The sequence below is a fragment of the Nesoenas mayeri genome (genome assembly GCF_963082525.1).
Source record: "Nesoenas mayeri genome assembly, chromosome: 14".
NCBI lineage: Eukaryota > Metazoa > Chordata > Aves > Columbiformes > Columbidae > Nesoenas > Nesoenas mayeri.
The window spans coordinates 4,274,170-4,295,662 of NC_137556.1; the positions used below are offsets into that span (position 1 = coordinate 4,274,170).

General features: G+C 44.5%; 1 protein-coding gene across 1 annotated transcript; it reads left to right on the forward strand.

The window, feature by feature from the left end:
• Positions 1 to 2,204: 2,204 nt before the first annotated feature.
• On the forward strand, positions 2,205 to 12,738 carry SPINK5 (serine peptidase inhibitor Kazal type 5; the record flags this gene model as incomplete). The annotated part of the gene is made up of 16 exons (XM_080353281.1): positions 2,205 to 2,259; positions 3,057 to 3,076; positions 3,940 to 4,076; positions 4,255 to 4,315; positions 4,819 to 4,952; positions 5,399 to 5,456; positions 6,426 to 6,559; positions 6,991 to 7,051; positions 7,812 to 7,948; positions 8,413 to 8,473; positions 9,602 to 9,735; positions 9,813 to 9,873; positions 11,152 to 11,288; positions 11,663 to 11,723; positions 12,085 to 12,200; positions 12,693 to 12,738. 16 exons carry the CDS (start codon positions 2,205 to 2,207, stop codon positions 12,736 to 12,738), a joined length of 1,413 nt encoding a protein of 470 aa, XP_080209407.1.
• Positions 12,739 to 21,493: the final 8,755 nt, after the last annotated feature.

A 21,493-nucleotide genomic window follows, 5' to 3' on the forward strand; every position in this document is an offset into this window, starting at 1 on the left:
GCAGCATGACGGTAAGTGGGGGTTACACAAACACAAGGGTGTACACACGCAGGAACCACCAAAGGTCTCCCTGCTCAGCCTGGGTGGGAAGTGGTGCAGCTTCTGCTCTGATCCTGAAAGGCTTTGTCCTGGTGGACAAATGGCTGGTGGAAAACGCTTTGCTGGTTCGATCTCTGCAAAGCAGGTGGCTCGCTTGCAGGGTCGCAGCATGGATCTTCCTTGTGCACAGGGCAGGAGCCCAAAGCTGAGCACTATGTGCCTTGGCTGACGCAGGGGACGGCAGATGTGCTGTAGCTGTGGTGATGTCTTCTAGATCCCAGTTCCTTGTCTAGATCCTTGACAGCTGTTTGCTGTTCTGTCCCTTTAATCTGCTTCCTATTGCAAACTATCCTCTAAATTTAATAACTTAGCTGGAAAGGAAGTGCTGTGATCTTGACAGAACATGCTGAGTCAATCTATTTTAAACCGCAGATTTGATTTGCAAATAGTATCTCCTTTCCAATAAGGTTCAGGTGTCATCTCTGTGGACATTGGCAGGAATTTGCTTGACCATGACAGCTTTTACAGAGTTTGGCAATTAAGTTGTCAAGATACATTTTTCCTCTGCCAGGAAGCATTAATTGATGATGGTCTTGGCTGGAATAAGCTCTGAGAGATGGATATTGTAATCAGCATGAACAGAGGTCCTTGTCATTGAGGCCTGAGTTTGTCCAAAGATCTAGAGTCCTTGACACTTCGTGGAACTGAGATAAGGGACAGGACAGGAGACACCAAGGCTGAATATCAGGGGGAAGGAATGAAAACAAGATATATGAATAGAGATCTCTCTAATGTCAGTAGAGGTTAATGTAGCTGGAAATGGTGGCATTTGGGGAGACTTTGGCTTTGCAGATGTATGCTGCAAACTACTAACATTAGCAGAGCTCCTGGATATGAAAGCAAATAGGATTTTCCATTAGGTAATCCTAAAAATTGCATTATTGTGGATTTGCTTTTCAAGTGAGAAAGATATTAGAGATGTCCTTCTCTCAGAAAATCAAACTAGGATGATTCAACACAAGCTCACTCTGTTTAAATTATGTCATAAATAGATCTGCAAGTAAGGGTTTTGATTACCAAGTACAGAATTTGAAAGATTAAAATCTAGCAAGAAACTTGGAGAATTTAGGACCCTAATTAAGACTGGGATTGAAACCAATCCAAAGAGTTGCCAAAAATGTCCTTGAATAAAGGACAAGAAAGCATTCAGGACCAATCCAAGTTGTTTTACCTTAATAGTGGGCAAACCTTCAGGAGAAATTTGAAGAAAGTTAAAGATGTAAAGTGTAAAGAGATAACATACACAATTAATTCTCATGAAGGAAACCATGTATGGGCTAATATCAGTCTTTACAAAGTTGGCTGACTTTCTAGATAAAGGAAGTACAGTACATCTAGTCTATGCAAACATCAAAAGCATTTGGCCTGCTGCCCCGTGGGATGGTGTCACTTGGGCTTTGTGAGCTGGGTCAGGAACTGGCCATGGAGGAGGTGGTAGCGAATGAGTAGAGGGAGTTATCAATGAGCAGCCAGAAAGACGGAGTTTTAGGACAAACTTAATATTTTTGCCCCTTGCTGTCGTACAGAAAAAATTGGCACATGGAGCAAAGCACCGCTGAGTTTTTTTAAAACGGGAGAAGAGCAGGATTTCTCCCACAGAGCGCGGGGTGACCTTCTGGGCTGAAATTGCCTGGGCTCAAACTGGGATGAAATACAGTGGTGAAGAGTACAAAATCATGCTTTGAGGTTAAATAACGAGGGTTTCTGTTATCGACTGGCAGCTCAGTTGAAAACTATAGAGGGGGAGAATGATCTAATTGTATTTAGGCAGTTGTGGGTGAGATGTGAGCCTGACGTGCCACGGCCTGGCGGGGGGCAGCCCAGGGCTGGGGCAGGTCCATCCAGGAGCAGAGGGCTCACCGTCCCCACCTGCCACACAAAAGTCCCCTTCTTGGCATCCGTGCCTGTGTCAATCATTAGCTAGAAATACAGAGCTGTGTAAACACGTCTTTGGCTTTGAATGGTGATGACAGACTGGAATCATTATTTAACGAGGTGGGACCACTTGATCCCCTGGTGTGCTATATATTCCTGCTCCTCCCTGCACTCTTCCTCTCATGTACAGAGAGTTCGCAGGCTGCGCGGCGGCTGTTCCTCTGCCTGCCATGAAGATCACAGGGGTTTTGGTGAAGGCAGCTCTGGCCCTTTGCTGCTGCTTAGGTGAGTGTTTCCCGGGATATTGCGGAGATTGATCTGGCTGTGAATCAGAGTTGAGTTTTCATTTCAGTAAAAGCATTTGGGTCTTGTAATGTGGAGGAGGGCCATGTTCCCTGAAGAAATATTCTTCCTGAGGGGGTGTAGCAAAAAAATTAGGCTTTGAGACCGAGATTTCAGCAAACCTCATACAGATCACTGCTTTCATCGTCTTGGTTTCTAGAAGCAAATTGCTGCAAGAGCAGCGCTAGTGCAGGGAGAGAGCTGGCACGTGGAAGTGCTGTGTGTAAAGGCAAAGCAAAACTGTCAGAAATGGCGTCTGTATCCACATCAGCAATATAAATGCAAAAATTTAACTTCTAGGATCGCTCTCTAAGTTTACTGTGCTGTTCTTGGTAACTAGGAAGGATGTGTTTGGAGACGGACGGCGCCAGTGATCGACAGCCATCTTAAACGCGTGTCCAAACTTTTGAAAGTCAAATACAAATTCTGTTAGAAAAGGTTAAAATCCAAGAATACCAGATTGAAAGCACTTGTGCCATCCTAGGGATGGATTAATATATGTGCTCTCCCCTGTTTTATTTCCCCTCAAAAGTGCAATGAAACTTTATTTTGTAACTTTTAATGCATGCTATGACCGTTTACTGGCATAATGTAAAACTCCATATTTTCCTAAACCCAGTAAACTAGTCAACAACAGTAACTGAATTTAACAATTTCATGAAAAGATTTACATATATGATTGATGCTTATCAAGAATTTATTTTTTTTTTTTCTTTTCTGTCTCCATTTTGTTCTTTCAGATGTTGCGTTTGGCATTGAGGTGAGCTACAGATCTATTTATTCTGTTCTCTTCCAGATTTCTGGTAAAGTAGAAACAGTATGTAATTACCTGGTGAGCAAGTGGATTAAATGTAGTGAAAGCCTGGCTGTTCAAATAATATTTGCCGATGCATGATTGAATGATATTGCGAGTTTCATGAGAAAGTAAAAGATGAGCCATTTTTAATGATATTTTTAGTTCATCAAATAAAATGAAGAAAACAAAAAGTAATTATACAATCATATTGTATTAATTCTTAGCCATAATTGACTTGCTCCAAGCCAAAAGCAGTAGGTTACCTCACCATGACAAACATTATGGTAGGTTGAAATGCTAGAAAGAATCAAAGACATTGATTCTGATAATATTGTTCTATGCAGTAAGACCCAAAGAACTGTTTGTTCTTTGCATAGGTTTTCTATATCTATATCACACAGAGGAAAACAGCAGGGTCTGTGTGATGGATTTATCTGCAGGTTCTTCCCACGCTGTTACGAGACTCCTGTAGCTCACCAGAGACAGCAGCACAGTTGGAAACGATCAGATGTTGAGCTGAGGGGCTCTGGTGTGCAGCCAGGCTCCCAATTACCAGCTGCATTCATTAGGCACCATGTCCCCACTGCAACCCCTCCTCTGTGCCCTGCCTCCCCCAGACCCCAGCACAAAAGCATAATGAGAAACTTTTGCAGAGAAGATTCGCCCCTGACTGCCTGAGCAGATTCAAAACAATACCTCTAATTTAACCTCCAATTTACCTCCTGGCAGGAGTGGCAGGCGCTGTGGCCGCGGTGGTGGGAGGCTGCATGGGGGTTTCTTTCCATGCGGGAGCTGACGTTGGGCCTGATTCTGTGCTGCTTTCTCAGGTTGATTGCAGCAAGTATCTGAGTGGCATCAGCAAGGGTGGGTCAGACTGGGTACGTTGCCCAAGGAACCTGGAGCCTGTCTGTGGCACTGACGGCACCACGTACAGCAATGAGTGTGGGATCTGCCTCTACAACAGGTGAGTGTTGCTGGAATCTGAAGCTGCAGGGCATGGGACTCGAGGTAAGGGTGGCAGCTCCGTCCTCCAAGGATGGAGAGGCAGAGGAGCACGTGAGTTAGCAGCTGGGTACCGACACCGCCAGCCTTGAGGTGGTGCTGCTCTCTGCCAGCCCTGATACAGGCCTGCTTTCTTCTAGGGAATATAGGGCCAGTGTGGAGAAGGCACATGATGGAGAATGCGATCCGAAAACTATTCCGGTAAGAAGGTGCCTTCGGAAGACTTCAGCTGGCTGCGAAAGGGGACAGTCCCACCACCACACAACAGGAAAACAGAATGTGCACAGCTCAAAGGGAATTGAAATCTGACAATAACCAAAGCCGAGAGGGTTTTTACGGGCTGTCTGGTACCGTGCCTCTGTGCTTTTCTAATTCAGGATTCTAGCATCCGTGAGCAGGAACAAAATGAAAATGTTGTGTTGGCTGAAGGTTGGATCTCACCACCTCAATAGCTTCATCAAGATCTTGTGGTGAACCTCACAAAATCCAAATCACAGTCTTTCTTGCTATGCCATATTTTTCAGCGGGAGAGAGTTCCAACAAAACTGACTCTGGCTTCCACTTTTGATAGTAGGGTTAGTTTGATGCTGGGTTTGTCCCTAAAGGCTGAGCAAGAGTAAGCAGACTTTGCAGGAGTGTTATATCTTTACATCAAAAATATTGTTGTTGTTGTTTTTTTCCCACTGTTCCTGCTGTTTTTACAGGTTGATTGCAGTGGGTACAGAAGAACTGTAAAAGATGATCAAATCATGATAGCATGCCCAAGGATGCTGAAACCAGTCTGCGGCTCGGACAGCTTCACTTATGACAATGAATGTGGGATCTGTGCCTATAATGCGTAAGTCCTGTGTAAAGGGCATCCTTCTCAATAATTAGTGGTATATAAGGCTCTCAGCAGCACTTCTGCAAAACACTGGTCTTTGTTAAGGCAGGTATCTCTGTAAGCTCTTTGAGCTGGCTGCTCATAATTCCTGAGTTTTCTTCCCCATTTTCTGTCTGTGCTCATGAGGGGAATCATAAAAGAACCAGAGGACACCCCAGAGCAGAGCCATGAGCAGATCAAAGTGTTACTTGTAACACCTAATTACTCCTAATGCCTGGTTACCATATGATATGGAAATACTCTGCATTTGCTGCTAACCCTCTGTGTGGCATGTTCAGACAAGTCAAGCAGTTGTAGTGTCCCATGAGATGGGTGAGAGCTTGCTTTCTCGTCCTAGTTCCTGGAGTCTAATGGGAAAAGTCATTCTGAAGGATTCTAACCAAAGCATCTCTTTCTTCCAGGGAACATCACACCAACATCAGCAAAATACATGATGGACCATGTGAACAGATTCTCATTGTAAGTGCAAGAGAAGTAAAAAAATTGATCTTTTAGTGCTGTTAATAGGCAGAATACTGAGAACCACACAGATGTCCCTAGGAAACTGCAAGAGGACCATATGACAAGGCTAAGGAGGGTCGTAGTCCACGCTTTGCCTTTCTGCACAGTGAGGGTGGATTTTGCATCTTCCTCGCTCCAAAGAGCAGGTCCCCCCATGCATACCATACCACACCAACAAAGGACAAAGGAGATGGCTATGAAATGAGAGGCTGCACTGAGCCGGTGCTGCAGAATTCACTTCCCTACATACAAAGCTGGCTTGTGTGCCCAGGCCCAAGGTTTTGTTTGACAACATGCTGTGCAGGTTGGCAGTTTTCTTTAGTTTTCTTTCTGGAGATCACAAGTGTTTCCACCTTTTGCAACAGGGATTCAAAGCTTCCATGCTGGTTGCTTTCACGTAGTGAGAGCACTAAGCATATATATTTTTAGAATATAGTTTGTTGTATATATTTTATGGGGCCAACAGTTTGGTGCCTCAGGAAGAGAAGCTTCTATATTTCAGCACCAAAAATCTGGGGTGTAGAAAGTACATTCTTCAAGTGATAGATGACCATTTTTTCCCTCTATCCTTTCAAACCCTCTGCTTAACTACAGGGAATCTGAAGTAATAAGTAGTCACAGAGCTGCAGCAGTGGGGAGAAAACCAACACAAACCAAAACAGTATTAGTCATATTTCCAGCTGGTGAAAAATGTTTCCCACTAAATTCAAGACTGCTTTTTTGATGATAGTTCTTTTTTTTTTTTGACTACTAGAAAACTAGGATATTATTCAGAAAGCTCATTTCTGTTTGAAGTTTTAGCTTCAGTGGATGTGGGCTTTGTCCTGTTGTAGAAACAGTGTTGGCTGGGATACAGAATGAAAGTATTTTGCATCAACTTTTCTCGCATAGTAAGGGATCCACCAAAGCCAATTCTTATTTTGACAGCCTGACTGCCGTAAGTACCCAAAAGCTGTTAAAGATGGCAAAGTGCTAGTGTCCTGTCCGAGGATCCTGAATCCAGTTTGTGGCACAGATGGCGTTACATATGATAACGAATGTGGGATCTGTGCCCACAATGGGTAAGTGCCATACGTAGAGAACTCCTTAGTAGCCAGCAGTGCTTTGCAGTCCTGAGAAGCACCCTTATACATCTCTGCTTATGCCTGTTTCTTCAAATCAATTAGAAACTGGATTGGTTTTGGTTTTACCTTGAGTTTCATTCTCATAGAGTCTTCGTGCTCAAGAGGGGAAACCTTAAAGAGTCAGATGGCAGCTCCTTGGATTAGTCTGTGGGCTGGGCAGTGACTGGGCAGAGGAATGAATAGTTCAGAATATTGCTTTAAATTGCATGTTATGAGAAGATATGATAAGCTAGTTAATGAGTAAAGTAATGTAGCTATTCTGATACACCCTTGTAGAGTGTGAAGCAGTGTTTTGCTTCATTTTGCATGTGACTGAGACCAAGAGATTAAATATTTAGTTCCTCAACTTTATTGTTTCCCTCTTCCAGAGAACACGGGACCCATGTTAGCAAAAAGCATAATGGAAAATGCAGACAGGAGACTTCCGAGGTAAGTTTTCAATATCAGGCATATTTCTCCCCTTAGCTGTATCAACTGGAAGGTTCCCCGAGGCTACATCTGCTCAAAGTGAGCTGGCCTGAAGCCTGGCTTTCTCCATGTCTATTAAGTCTTGTCAGCCCCTTGTGTTGAGGATGCCTACAAATCCCGCCTGTCCTCCTCGCCTGCACAGCCCTGGCAGATGGGTTGCATGGGAGTCAGGCACAGAGTTTACATTACAAATTCATACCTACACCAGCTTTCGAAGTCATGGTATAATCTGGTGTATGGAACACACCTGAAGTTTTAACTTGAGTATATCAGCCAAGAAGCCTTAGAGCGGGTGTCTAGGACATGCCAACACATAAGTGTGGAAATCGGTCAGCTCGGGCTCATGTCTTCTTTTGAGGATGCTCTTCAAAAGCATTGCCAGCAAAGTCCAAATTCCTTCACTATTTTAGTGGTTTGATTATATCTATATGAATGAAAAGGGGACTCAGCTTTTATTGTTTTTGCTTTTCTGGCCTCTCTTGCATTTAGGATTGACTGAGGTGCTTACACTAGTGATTTGCCATCTCTGCAGCGCTCTGCAGTTTCCTCTGTGCATGAGAGGATTCATGCAGAACTGACTCAGCTTGGTTTTGAGAGAACTGAAATGTAGCACTAGTGTTGTCTCAGCATCCTAGCATAAAAGACATGGCAGGAGGTTACATTGGTTGTTCTTCTTGGAGAACAAGTACTTCTCCAGTCTTGACACTCCTACTTTTTGTAGATCAATTGCAGTGAGTATCCATCAAGAATTTTTAAGGATGGCAAAGCCCATGTACGTTGTCCAAGGATCCTGCTCCCAGTCTGCGGCACAGACGGGTTTACTTATGACAACGAATGTCAGATCTGCGCCCATAACGTGTAAGTACTGTACACGGGACTTTCTTTTGGAATTACTGGCCATGGTTTAGTGCTCCAGATGGCTTTGTTTTTTTTGATACCGACATGTCTATATGTCTCTGTTTCTCTTTCAACATCCTGAAGCTCTTGTCACCTTGATTTTTTTTTTTCCCTGGTGCTCTGTTTGTGCTCCCTGGGGGAGCTATGGGAGAGCCAGCTCTGAATCTGAGCACACTATGGTGACTGTGGTATTCGGGCAGGGTTGAGAGTGTATGGGGCTACTGCAGAGCATGAGTGAGGAGACCTGATAGGTGTGTTACTGCTTAGGATTATGCTTGCTAATGACCAGGAAAAGCTGGTTCATTAGACAATGAGATGCCTCTTTTATCATACATATTGGATATGAGTTTGGTTTGCTTTCCGCAGCGCCTGGATGTCACAGGGCTTAGCCAGTGAGCATGCTAACACCAATCTCTCTGTTTCAGAGAACGTGGGACTCACGTTAAGAAAAGCCATGAGGGAAGATGCAAGGATGAAAGCAGCCCTGTAAGTGGACTAGCTGTAAAATAAGCACCAGCTCCTACTTGCTCTCAGGGCAGCCGTGCTCCCGGTGCGTGGAGTGGGGTGATGCATGGAGCTCATGCTGGTGCTGTGATTCTCTGGCTGCTCACAGCAGCTGCTGCCAATGTGCTATGTGTGAGGGCAAGAGAGAACAGGAACAGGCCAGAACTTCAGACACAAAATGTCCCAGTACTGCAGATCTCTGAACAGAAATCATCAGAGGCACCCCAAGAACGCTGCAGCCCATTTTAGCACAGTAGGAGAGGAAGACAGAAAGCTGTGTTAGATGTCCATGTATTCATTCACTGGATAGGCAGGTTAAAAAAATCCTCATGCTCTGGTCAGCTAGGAAAAATCTGGTCCCAGATATGCATACAGAAATAGCTTTATTATCCTGCACAGTAACAGTATGTGCTGATAATATCTCAAGGCATTTATTCTGCTTATGCAGAGCAGCTCTAAAGCACCGAAAATAACTTCATGCATCCTGAGGGACTGCAATATATTTTCTATAGTAAAGTCATGCTGTTAAAATGCTGTCTTTGCTTTAATTTGCTCTCATGGGAAATATGGGTAATAAGAGAACACTGTATTGGGGGAACTGCAAAATGACAGTGAAGTGTCAGTGATGCTTAGCTAGTGTAGACTGACTTCCAATAGATGTTTGTCTATTTATCCTTAAATATTTAAACTGTTAGATTTTATATATCGTAAATATTTTGCAACAGGAGCTGGTGAAAAACTTCTTGCTACTGTTTTGAAAAAGCTGAAACAAAATCTTAGATTTAGTTAACTATGTCAAACTGGACGTACTGTCAAACACTTTAAACACATTCCTCTGGGTTAAATGCTTCTTTTAAAACTTGCATACATATTAGTCTAGGAAAATCATCCTTTTGGTCAGCTGTTCCTTTCTTCCCTCTGTTAGCAGACAATACCAAATGCAACCATAATTATCTAATTCATTTCTAATGGAAGAATAAGCTTTAAAAACCTCTGATTTTCCTATGGCAGAAGCCTTTAAAGTCTGGAGGATCAGAGTGGGCAGACTGCAGATGAGGCACTTGTCCATCTCCCAGCAGCTGACCCACCACTGTTATTTTGTCTCCCCAGGTTGACTGTACCACATACCTGAGCAACACCAAAACTGGCGAAGCCATCGCAGCCTGTCCCTTCATCCTGCGTGAGATCTGTGGGACAGACGGTGTCACCTACAGCAACGACTGTGTACTGTGCGCCCACAACATGTGAGTTCTGGAAGTCACCCACTGAGAGCTCAAGAGAGGTACTTGACAAGCATTTTAAACTCTGCTTTCTCTTCCAGTGAATTTGGAACCAGTGTTGCCAAGAAGCATGATGGAAAATGCATAGAGGAAGCTCCCCAGGTAAGTGAAACCTACTGAAAAATAAGAGCTTAAGCTGGTGCTGATGGCACAACTAGAATAAACGCTGGTTGGTTTTGGTGGTGTAGCCTCTGCTGGGGGTCACGGCTCATGTTGTCCTTTCTTCTGGGGATGAATATCACCCTCCCAGCAGCAGGAACATTGTGCAGTTCCTCCACACAGTCAGGGAAAGAAAGAGGAAAGGACAGGTGAGGAATGAGCTATGAGACAGGTAGCATAAATGATTTAACACTTTACAAGGAGAAATCCCTTTCCCACAGCAGTCTGTCAGAGCTGCTGCAGGAGCTCAGCAGTCTGTTCTGGCAACAGGGGAAGGGGATGCAGAGGACCCAGGGTGTCTGGTGCTTTCTGGATGCTTGAGTTTTACAAAAGGATGCTCTGCAATGATTAGGAACCTGCCTGTGATTTGAATGCTCCTACCTAATATACTAGGAGATTCAAACCCCTCTCTGTGTGGTTGTGGGTTTTTTTTTTTATAAATGTAATGTAACCAAATGTATACCAACAATGAGTCTTGTAAAAGATCAGATTAACTGTATTTGTCCAGCTCTAAACTATTTACACTCACTGAGGAATAGAAGAACAAAGCCATCTCATTACCTCGCGTTTGAAAGAGTCAACATCCCAAGTCAGATATTTCATTTCTATACAAACAAACTATGAAATGTCATTCATTTGTTTCCTGAGTATGCTTTGTGCTGAGACCGGGTGAGATACATAAATCAGGGAGGAACAGCTCACACTGGAGAAACTGGGAGTGCTAAATCACAAGGCCAGTTCTTCAACCAGTGTAAATCAGCCTCAACTGCTGTCAGTCCTGCTGGCAGATTTCAACACTCAGAGCTGACCCATTGCAACAAGACCTGTCAGCACATCTCTCCACCATTCTTGTAGGCTGTGAAAAATTCCTTTGTCACAGTCAGCTCTCTCACAGGAAGTGCATAAATCATGCCATTTTAGTTTGCACATTATTTTTGAGCTGCATTTTGTAATATCCTGGTAAGCTCAGCAAGGTATAGAGACATCATGATAAATACGAAGCTGAATGAGTAGTGTCTACCTTCATGCCTTGATGCAGTCTTCTCCAGCGTAAGGCCAAGAAAGGAAATTGCTAGTTTTTCATGAAGAATGAGTTAATATATAACCATAATTTGTCCTACGGCAGACCCTAAAAGGCAGAGGCATAAGCAGGGGTGTTGTGTCCGGGTTCCCTTGCACAGAGCAGAGCCTGTGCCGCAGCTTTTGCTGTCTGTTCCCCAGCTCAACTGCAGCCAGTACCGAAGCTCCACGCTGAAGGACGGCAGACAGCTGATGGCCTGCACGATGATCTACAGCCCCGTCTGTGGTACCGATGGCGTCACTTACGCCAGCGAGTGCATGCTGTGTGCCCACAACCTGTAAGCACTCGTGCTTCTCCCTGCGGGATTCCCAGTGGTGGTGGTTGGATCTGTTTTTGAGTGCCAACTCGCATGCAAGGGCTCTCTCTGAAACCCTGTGCTGGATGGGTCCTGTCTGACTACCCCCTTTTCAATGCTTGGTGGTTGTCATTGACCCGAAAGTCCTACAGAGGGGATGCATCAACTGGGGAGAGCATTGTTCTGAAAGACAAGTGCCTGATCTATAAGGGCACGCTCTTGCTAGTGCTGTGCATGTGATGCTGAGCTAATTCATCTGAAAACGCCTGGGCACTACATGAGATTGAGGTTATGTTCTTGCACTGTGGTTGTAATGGGGAGGGTGGTGGCTAACAACAGTGTTCTTCTTCTTCCAGGGAGCATCAGACCAATACTGGCAAAAGGAAGAATGGACGCTGTGAAGAGGATATCACTAAAGTGAGTGGGAAAGGATGGGAGCAAAGAGAGAGGTCCAGTGTCTGTTACAGTCATGGGGGACCATCCTCTGCTCTGGGCTATGAACTGGGGGAGTGACAGTACGCAGACCCGAGGAGATCCCTTGGGAATTTCACACGAGTCATAAACCAGCCAACATCCATCTCATTGCTCTGTAATTGTGCAGGAAAAGATGTGGCAGTGAGCAGAAATTGTATGAGATCACATCTGCCACTAGGAGGAGTTGGTCTAGTTATTATGGTGTTACGGACAGGTTCATTTCTCAGTGGGTTGTCTTTCATTATGCTGGGGGGACAACAGTTGCTCTCAGGCAGAGACACTCATGTCTATCTTAAATTTGCAGGAGCATTGCAAAGGCATCGAAGAAGTCTCTCCTATCTGCACCATGGAGTATTTTCCCCACTGTGGCTCTGATGGCAGAACATACAGCAACAGATGTGCTTTCTGCAATGCCTACCTGTATGTACAAGAGCAAAATCCTTCCTTTCATGATTAATTCCTGTACCTACTACAAATGCAGGGCTTTTTGCATAAGGCATTTTTGACTAACTGCTTATGGGCATATACTGGACACTTCTATCCTTGCACAAGTCATGGTACACCAGGGGGCTTTTTTCATTTTAAGGGAAAATGCAAAAGGCCCATTTCTGTGATGTGTGCATGGCCTCCTTTTTTATTAACATCAGAGATATTTTACTCATTTTCACCAGCACATAATCTGTCCCACAAGCTGACCAGGCCATGTGGAAAGTACTCCACCAAACTAGTTGGATTGTATCAAATGTGTGAAACCTTTCATTTTTCCTTTAATGATAATAATGAAAGGGAGTGCTTGGGCTTTTGAGACCGTTCTTTATCTCCAGTCAGCACGAATCCAACACTTGGGCCAGTGAAGTGAGGAACTTCAGCGCTGAATATGCTCTGTTTCTAATTCTTCTCTTTTCTCACCAGGGAAAGCAATAGGACTCTCAACCTCATGAGTATGGCTGAATGCTAAGTCTGTGCTGGAGTCCAGCCCAGGAAGACAAGCTCCCTTGCACATGACTTCCCACAGGCTGATCTTCCCCAGCAAACTGTCCTTCAATTTGTCTCATTTCCTTAGATCCTTGAAACACTTGTTCAATAAACTTCACAACATTTCTGCCTTGATGATATGTCTCATCCCTTTTTCCCCTTCTCCTCCCTGACACGGTACCTCTAGTGGTGCATATGTATTTTTATATTGAGGTCCTGCTCCACCAAACAATGTGGGTAAAATTTTGCTGCCTTATTGTCAGTGCCATCCCTGTTCTCATGAAGCTCTGGTGTCCCCTTGGAGTTTCCAGGCACTTACTTGCTTCTCAGAGTCTCTTTGTCAGGATTAATCTAATCTAATCATTAATATCTCTGTATGACCTGATCACAGACTCCATCTTTATAATCAGCACAAGGAGGTATTCACATAAAGAGCATGATCCACCTGCTCCATAGGGCAATGTCTAGAATGCGGGTGGTTTTCTCCCAAGAAGAGGACTTTCTTGCTGGGGGCTAGAAAAGGAAACTTGCTACCTAACCAAGGGGTGTCCCTGTCCTGGTTCCCATGGAAAAGGCAGCAGCTGCTGCCAGGCAAGGTGATCCCAGTCTATCTGCACTGAATTGCCCTTGAGGCTGTGTGCTGTTATAGGATATATCCTACAGAGGGGAATGTTGAGCACACTTCAGCATCTCAGACAGCAGAAGCATCCACTCATGAAATATCTCAATTTATTAATGCAGCAGAATAACTCCAAGCCTCATGGGGGAGAGGGGGACAGCCATGGCACGTCACTGCAGCTGCCTGCCTTCTAAAGCCCCCCAGGAAAGGATGCACAAGTTCAATCGTGACCAGTATTAACTGAATTTACAGCAAGTCATAGCAAAGTGGTTCTACCTGTGGCAGTTGCACAGCCCCCCCGACTCTGCCACGAGATCCAAAGCTTTCAATAGGACAGTTGATGGCCCCACTGTGCCTGTCCTCACATATGCACCTTGGTCAGTGCCTCCTCACATTCATGCCCCATCCTGGGCTGGGGGGACAGGAGGGACCCTCGATCAATATGCAGGGTCCTCAGCTGAGGAGGTGCCAGCGAAGCCAAGAAGCTTCTGGACCATGCTCACAATGGCCACAGCCAGATCCAACCAGGCTGTAACATGGGGTCCCTGCTGAAGCCCCTTGGAGTGGTTCTGAGAGCAGCGGGGCTGTGACCAGAGCCCTCCCCTGAGATCAGGGACACCATCTAAGGAGACTTCACAATTGAGTGTCCTCACCTTCTCCCTGGGGAGTGATTTTCTTCTGGATATATCCTTGAGTTGAGTCCAAGCACACCCTGGGTAAGTGATTATTTCTGCTGAGTACCCTTGAGTGAAAGAGGCCTCTGCTTTTTGTGAGCATATGCGCGCTGGGGATCCTCGTTATTCTTGCATGGTTGTATGGTAATAATATCCTCAACTGGTATCTGAATCTGTGTTTTGTAACGTTGTTGGAGCTCTGAATAATTTTGGACAAACCCAATTGCTAGTTGTTTTCTTTGCTAAACAAATTTGTCTAGAGTAAAGTCTGTTTGGAATTTGCCTGTCTAAATTTTGAGGTGCCTCTGTGATGTTGCCTGATAGTCATGTTTCGCCTACTTTTTTTGAGGCCAAAGAGCCAAGGATGTGGTGATAGAATTGCTGTCACTTTGGTGTCCGTATGGATGGCAGGGGAGGTAGGAGGACCTGGGGACTGCCCTGCGTCTGTTGGCCACATTTGTTGGCCACTTCCACCAGCTCCACACCAGGTCACCAAGGCTACTGCAGGTCAAATATTGCAGGGTTAAAGGATTTCTTCTGGACTACAGCTATCTCCTCCCTGATTCAACACCCCGTTGTACTTTATGAGAGAATAGCACACTTATTTGGATCAGTTTGGAGTCATTCTTTGAATTGTCAGGCTAGATGAATAGGCTGAAGGCAAATGTTCCTGATTTGGAGATACCCTGGGTATTGTACCAGGGAAGGAGGCCATAATACCTCTATGCTATTAAAGCCTGTGGTGGCATGTACTTTTCAAGATGATTTGTAACTAACAATGGCTTATTGTACTTTTCTTGGGTCTGTGTCCTAATGTAAACGTTCCTTTGGTTTATATAACCTTCTTGCCGTTTTCTGTTAAGGTGTTTTTGCAGAACATGCTGCTTTAATCTAGTTTAAGTGTTATTTGGTTATCCTCAAAGATAAGACCTGAATAACTTTTGTTTTGTGGACTTTGGCACACTTTCACTTGGCCTTAGCTCTGACCACTGGCTTTTGCAAGCCTTTCCAGTGAAATTGTCAAGATCTAACAGAAAGGCATTAACTGGGCACAGCTGTGCCAAAGCCTCCTCTGAGGAGCTCATTGATGACACCAAGGGCAAACATGAACTCAAGGAGCCACAAAGTTGAGATTAAGTCAGAGCAATCCAGGGAAGTAGCCAAAATGGCTGTTAGACAGAGGTTTCCATGCAGCATTCGCCAGAACGTTTTATGTAAAAGCACATAATGGAATAAATCACTAAAACTGGGCCAGAAAATGGGAGAAGCCTGACATTGGAGTATAAATATTCCCCAGGCTCAGGGGTGTTTTATGAAGCAATATAAGTCTATAAAAGTAGGGCAGCCTTCTTCTCAGGGACAGAGCTGTTTTCCATGCCTCAAATTGGTTTTTCAGCTGTTCCAGGGTTATTTACTGAGCATGTGTTAATTAGACCATTTCTTTGTGCTTCTTGTCGATGAGGAAGCGATGGTCAGACAAAGAGGAGTATATTCAAGAGGAAGCATTGAACTTTTGTGGTGTAGCAGAGAGGTAGAACAATACTAGGTATAAAGTGTCACTAAGAGCTTGAAAGCTGCTTTTAAGGTATGGTTGACAGAGCTGGGTGCCTGCCTGACAACAGATAAAGGCTGGATAGATAGAGATTACATGCTGGGGAGCACCAAAAGATCATCTCACGTGCTCTGTGCTTGTCAGACTGCCAATATGTTCAGTAGCTTTCTCCAGCGTGAGGGTGACAAATGCTTTGGTGCTGCTCAGCCTGCTGCTCCATTGCTTCTCAGGTGCATAATGCTGCAGAGCCCCAGGGCTGGCTTTCTTACCTTCAGCAAAGCCTGAGCAGCTTTGAAGTGGTTAGGTTATTCTCAAAAACCACTCTACTGTCGTGCTAGCAATGCCTGTCTTTTAACCTGGAAAGAGGCACTAAAAGAATGAGATGCAAATAGGGGTTTAGTCCTGCTTCAGCAAACTCTTATTTTTTGCACTCTTGCCATGAACAAAAAATAGTTGCAGGTGCAGCCTTATGCCCTCAGTCAAGGATGCAGTGAAGGAAAAACTGGCTTACAAGTGACTGTAACATCAGGCATTTAAAATGTGTTGCTGAAGCACAGCTAGTCCAGCTGCACACGCTGCCTTGCAGCCACTGCTACAGCCTCTGGTTCCGGAGAGCTGGGACTGAGCTCCCGAGCCATGCCAAGGGCTGACGAACTTCTACGTACTTCACACTCATAACAGTCCAGCCGCAGGATTCATGACTTGTAAATGCACTGGTACATATTGCAGAGGCAATGTTTTAAAAATATAAATGTCCTCCCTCGTTCCTTGTTTGTCTAACTTATTTTTATAGCCTCATCGATGTTTTCTGAGTCTACAGGCATTTTTCTTGCAACACAAAGAGAAGGAAGAATGAGGTGAATCATTGAAGTCTTGATTGATATATGGGATTTAGAAAACAATACTTAGTATTTTAATATTGAGCCGAAATATTTTTTCACTGTTTATCAGCACTCACTCATCTGTGACTTGGAAAAAACCTCACAACTTTTCCTTGGTAGTGTCTGTACCTAAACTTCACTCAGATGCTTTACAAAAAGCTCTATAAATTTCAAAGTTCTGTTTGCTTATAATTTGCCTTATTTTAGCTTTTTTTTTCATAGGTTTCATTTGCTATAGAGGCATTCAGATGGGCCTAGATCCTCTGTCACTCCCTTGAGGGGTGACAAGGCTCATCCCACTGGTTTTTAAAACTGTGCTCTTTTCAGAAGAATATTTAGATTTGTTTTACCACTTTTATAACTATGTTCCTTAAAAAAAAAGAGAAATCCAGAAATTATTATACAAACTTGTATCAGTTGTACAGCTCTATTTAATTTGCTGTTAGCAAAGGAAATAGTTTGGGAACTCAAGTTCCCTCAGACCTCTATATTTAAAGGAATATAATCCTGGTATCCGCCCATGTCATCCATCAGTATGTTCACACTCAGAAATGTTCGTTCTCTTGTGGTAATGTAATGTTTGGTACAGTTTTGTGTCTTTTCCATGCTCTGTGCTGCATGCTCTGTGCTGATCAACAAACAGGTATGAGAAAGCAGACAGCAGCAGTGGAAGGGAGCCGGTCTCCAGCTGGCACACATCCACTCAGCCTCGGAGAGCTTTCCAGATTTTCACCAGCTGAGGTGCAGCCCCGTGAGTTTAAATACACTGCGAATTTGCAAACAAAGCGCGTTTGCATGGTGTATCGCTTCCTGCTTGTTTTTCATTCACAGAAGTAAAACCTTGATTTCATTCAGGCCCCCTGAAGAATGAGGAATGGTGGGAAATTTATTGCTTTAAGCTCTTTTCCCTTTAAAGCTCAGCTGTAGCACATGTCCCAGGGCCAGCACTAAGCATGGCCAGTCCCAGCCCCACAGCCAAGCCAGATCTGTGGCACAAATGGTTTCATTTACATTGATGAACACGGGATCTGTGCCTATAATGTGTCACTCTGATGGAAAGGACAGGCTTTCCGAGTGACAGCCCCCTGGCCCCTCCCTGTGCTTTTCCTATTCTTCCTCCTTTTCTCCCTCTTCATTTGCTGTTTGTGCTTGGGGGGAAATCATTAAGATTTAGCACAGAAAATAGCTGAAGAAAATAGCTGGAATGCAAGTCCAAATATTGCAGCATATTCAGATGGCGTAGGTTTGTTGACTGATAGGTCTATAATTGTCAGAAACAGTAAAACCGCTTCATTATTGGTGGTTAACTCGGATGAACTCCCCTTCACTTGCAACATTTAGGGAATTTTATTTACATTCCCAGCACCCGTCCTCCTTTGGGAACATGGTCATACTGAGTGTCTAATGGCAGAGTTTCCCTCCTTCAGAGAACGTGGGGCACCCAGGGACTTAGGAACAGCAGTCACCTCAGTGAGTAAGAAGGAAAGCAAACCAAGAAGCAGCCTGAACTTCCATTGCTGCCTGTGGCAGCATCCCAAATAGTGTCAGCCGGATGCTGAGCAGGCAGCGTACCATTGGATGTAAGTGATGCATGTACCTTCTGTTGACATTTTGCTTGGCAGGGATTTAACGCTAGCTTTCTAATGTTGCTATTCTCCACAGGCTGTATTCGAATGTATGAAGAGAAAAAGATGCAAAATATGAGACAACTCACAGAAATATTTCTTTGCTGTGCAAGCATGCACAGACAACCTTCACTGACAGCATCAGGGAAGTGCAGATGAACGTGTTTCAAGACCAGAAAAGAAGATAAGCAAAACCTTTGCAGAAATCGGTGATTCATCTCTCTTGAGACAAGAATTTTTGTCAGGTTGGAAGTGTGTCGCGGTGTCCAAGCCAGGGGCTGTAGGGGTCATATGATCATGTACTAACATATTGAGTAAATAACTGCATTACTTTGCTAGTGCAGTAGTTTAGAGATGGTAGAAGTCCTGCTATCTATCTCAATGTCTGTGAAATAGTTAAAACCTGTAAGACAGCAGTATGCTTCTTTTTATCAACATCAACAGTGCTTTACCCATGTTCAGCTGCTAAAATCAGCCAGTGGTCTTATTAAAGCTCATCTTTGCAGAACAAATGAAATTATTGCACTTTCTTTTGATGTTAATAATGATGAAAGAGGTGTTCAGTGGTTATGATGCTAATAGTCCTTCAGCTGTAGAAACTCTTTCCAGTTCTTCCTATTCCAGCCAATTGTTCAAGTTATAGCACTGTGATATATCCTGTCTCTCACCCTATTCTCCCTTTATTTCCCACCAGAGAGCAGTGGATTTTCATTCTTAGCCTATTGCACCCTGTCTCTCAGAAAGAAAACCCCTTATTGCTGCTTTATTTACAAGACCTTTATTAAAAAGAAAACCATCATTCACCCCAGATCCCAGAGGTTTCTGGTGTTCCTCCCGTAAAATGAAAGCAGCCACCTTCATTTGTCTTTTCCAGATATTGTTTCTCACCAATTTTTGCCAGTTCGCTGGCTGATAAGGTGAGATCTGGGAGAGATGCTCTACTTGCTCCTGTTCTGCATTGCCTTGTCCTGTAGTTTCACATGGAAAGAATTTTTCCTGGGGCTGTGTTTGATGTTTCTCGGGGCAGTCCATAGGCAGAGCAATGTCTCCAGGTCACCGTGGCAGCGGTGAGCTGGCACCTCCAGGAGCAGCAGCTTCACACTCTCGGTTGCTTCCTCCCATATGGAGTTTTTGCAGGGGGACACATATTCTTGGAATGTTTATCTAACTTAAAAAGCACTCTAGAATAATTTATCTCTCATACGTGTTGCTATCTGTGTATAAACTTCTGCACCCCTAGCTCCCTCAACCTGGGCAGAGCCTCAGCTCACCCTGTCCTCAGTTTGCACGAAGCAGGTTCCAGATCCTGGCCCAAAGGGCTGTGGAGCTACAGGCTGATGGAGATCTCATTTGCAAACCTGGGGCTCATCCAAAAGCTTCAAGTTCAAGGCTTTGGCCATTTACTCAAGGGAATTCTTCCTCAGTTACCTACTACTCCAGATAGTGCTCAGAAAAAATGTTATTCCAGTTCTCCTCACCTCTGATCAAGAGAATAAAAGAAAACTATGACTCATTTACAACCAGTCCTCCCCAAAGCACCCAAACTTGGTGTGTTACTTACCAAGAGGAGAGAGATGTAAACATGAAAGGTTAATTACCCTCTTGTCAAGAACACTTTGAGGTCTATAGACGTGTCTGTCAATCCTGTGAAATAGAACTGAGGGGAGCAAGCACTGCAGGCATGTTCCTATGATAAATTAATGAGACTTGGCAGCTCACTGTGATGATCCCTCTGCTTCGTAGAAGATTGTAACCCATCTCCCCAGTCAGCTTTGCCATAGCCTTTGTACCGTAGTTGCATCTGGGGTGCTTATCCCCCTGTAAACAAGCTTTTGAATTTGGTTGTCCAGGGATCAAGCGATCTTCCTTGAGGCCTTTGTATTCCTCTTTACTGCTCAGCAGCATGCAGCAGCTGCTCATCCCAACCAGATTGAATTGCTTCTCCCAGCCCTGCTAGCTAGTCAATTAAAATATCTTACTTCTGCCTATAAGCCTCTCCTGGCAATGACACTCTTTGGTGGCTTGTGTAGCTGTCTGAAAGCCAAGGGACAGAGCCACGATTCCCCTGCCATGCGCTATTCTGGTGATGTGCGTACTGCTAGATGACTGGGAGATTGCAAATGTCTTGTGCTGTCCTTTGGAGATGTGTTCAACTATTCCTCTGGTTTATATAACCTCAAAGCAATTTGCTTTCATGGCAGAGCACACTTATTCATTCTCTTTTAACTGTGCATTGAGCTATAAATGATTTCTCCTTGCAGATAAATATATTGATTTTTTTTTTTCCTACCTTGGGAAGATTTTTTCCCCAACCCCAGCTCCCGAAGGAGACTTTCCCAGCCTTAGCAGTGAAGCTGCCAGATTGACTTTCTCCTGCCAGGCAGCCATGAATGATGTCCGTCCTGGGTCACCCGCTACTTCCCCACAGCCACCTCCTCATTGTTCCTGCTTGGACTGTGACAAAGATGAAACAAGCACTCAGTGATGCGCAGCTGAGACCACTGGAATGTCAGGAAAACTGATTAAACCAGTGATTTCCTCTGACCAGCTGCAGGATAGCATTTCCTGCATTACCTCTGAACCACCTTCCCTGCAGTATGTTCACCTCAAAGAGCCTGGACTGCTGTTCAGCCAAATATTCTGCTGTTTAGTGCCTCTTTTTTTCTGCTGCTCATTCTAGTGCTTTCCTGCTTCTCCGTGAGTAACTCTTGCCCTGTGCCATGGAGCCCTGACCTGATGTCCTCGTCACCCAGGGCTGGAGCACAGCACAAGCCGCTGAAGGTGGGAGGTGCAGGTATGTCCTCGGAGCTGATGCTGCTGAGACCCGCATCTGGTCCAGGCTGCAGCTCAGCACTGAAGGGGCTGCTATTTTGGCAGCTGATTTTCTGTGGAGTAGGTAACTTTGCTGTGGGTTTCAATGCTGATGCTCTTCTGGGGAAATGTGATAGCAGGGCGCCTGGGCTGCTGCAGAAGTGGAGACAGTTTGATACCATTGAGAGTTAATAATGTTCTCAAATTTGAATAGTTCAGTGTGGGTTTTTAAATGATAATTACAATCTACTTTTTGTACATGTTACTGGTCATCCCCCATAAAAATATGCCAGGAGCTCTTTGTACCACCTACCTGTGGTCCTTTAGCAAAGGTTGTAGGAAAACTCTGAGGCTACTCTCCTGGGCCATGGAAAAGTATGACATTCCTTCATTAATAAAAGCTAGCCATAACAGAGAGCATTATGTAAGTACTATATACATGAAATTATTCAGGTTGGAAGAGATCTCTTGCTCAAAACAAGGCCAAAGTCAGCTCAGGGAGCTCAATGCCTTCCTTGTTCAGCTGGGTTTTCAGTATCACCAAGGCAGGACACACATGGCCTCTCTGGTTCCTGT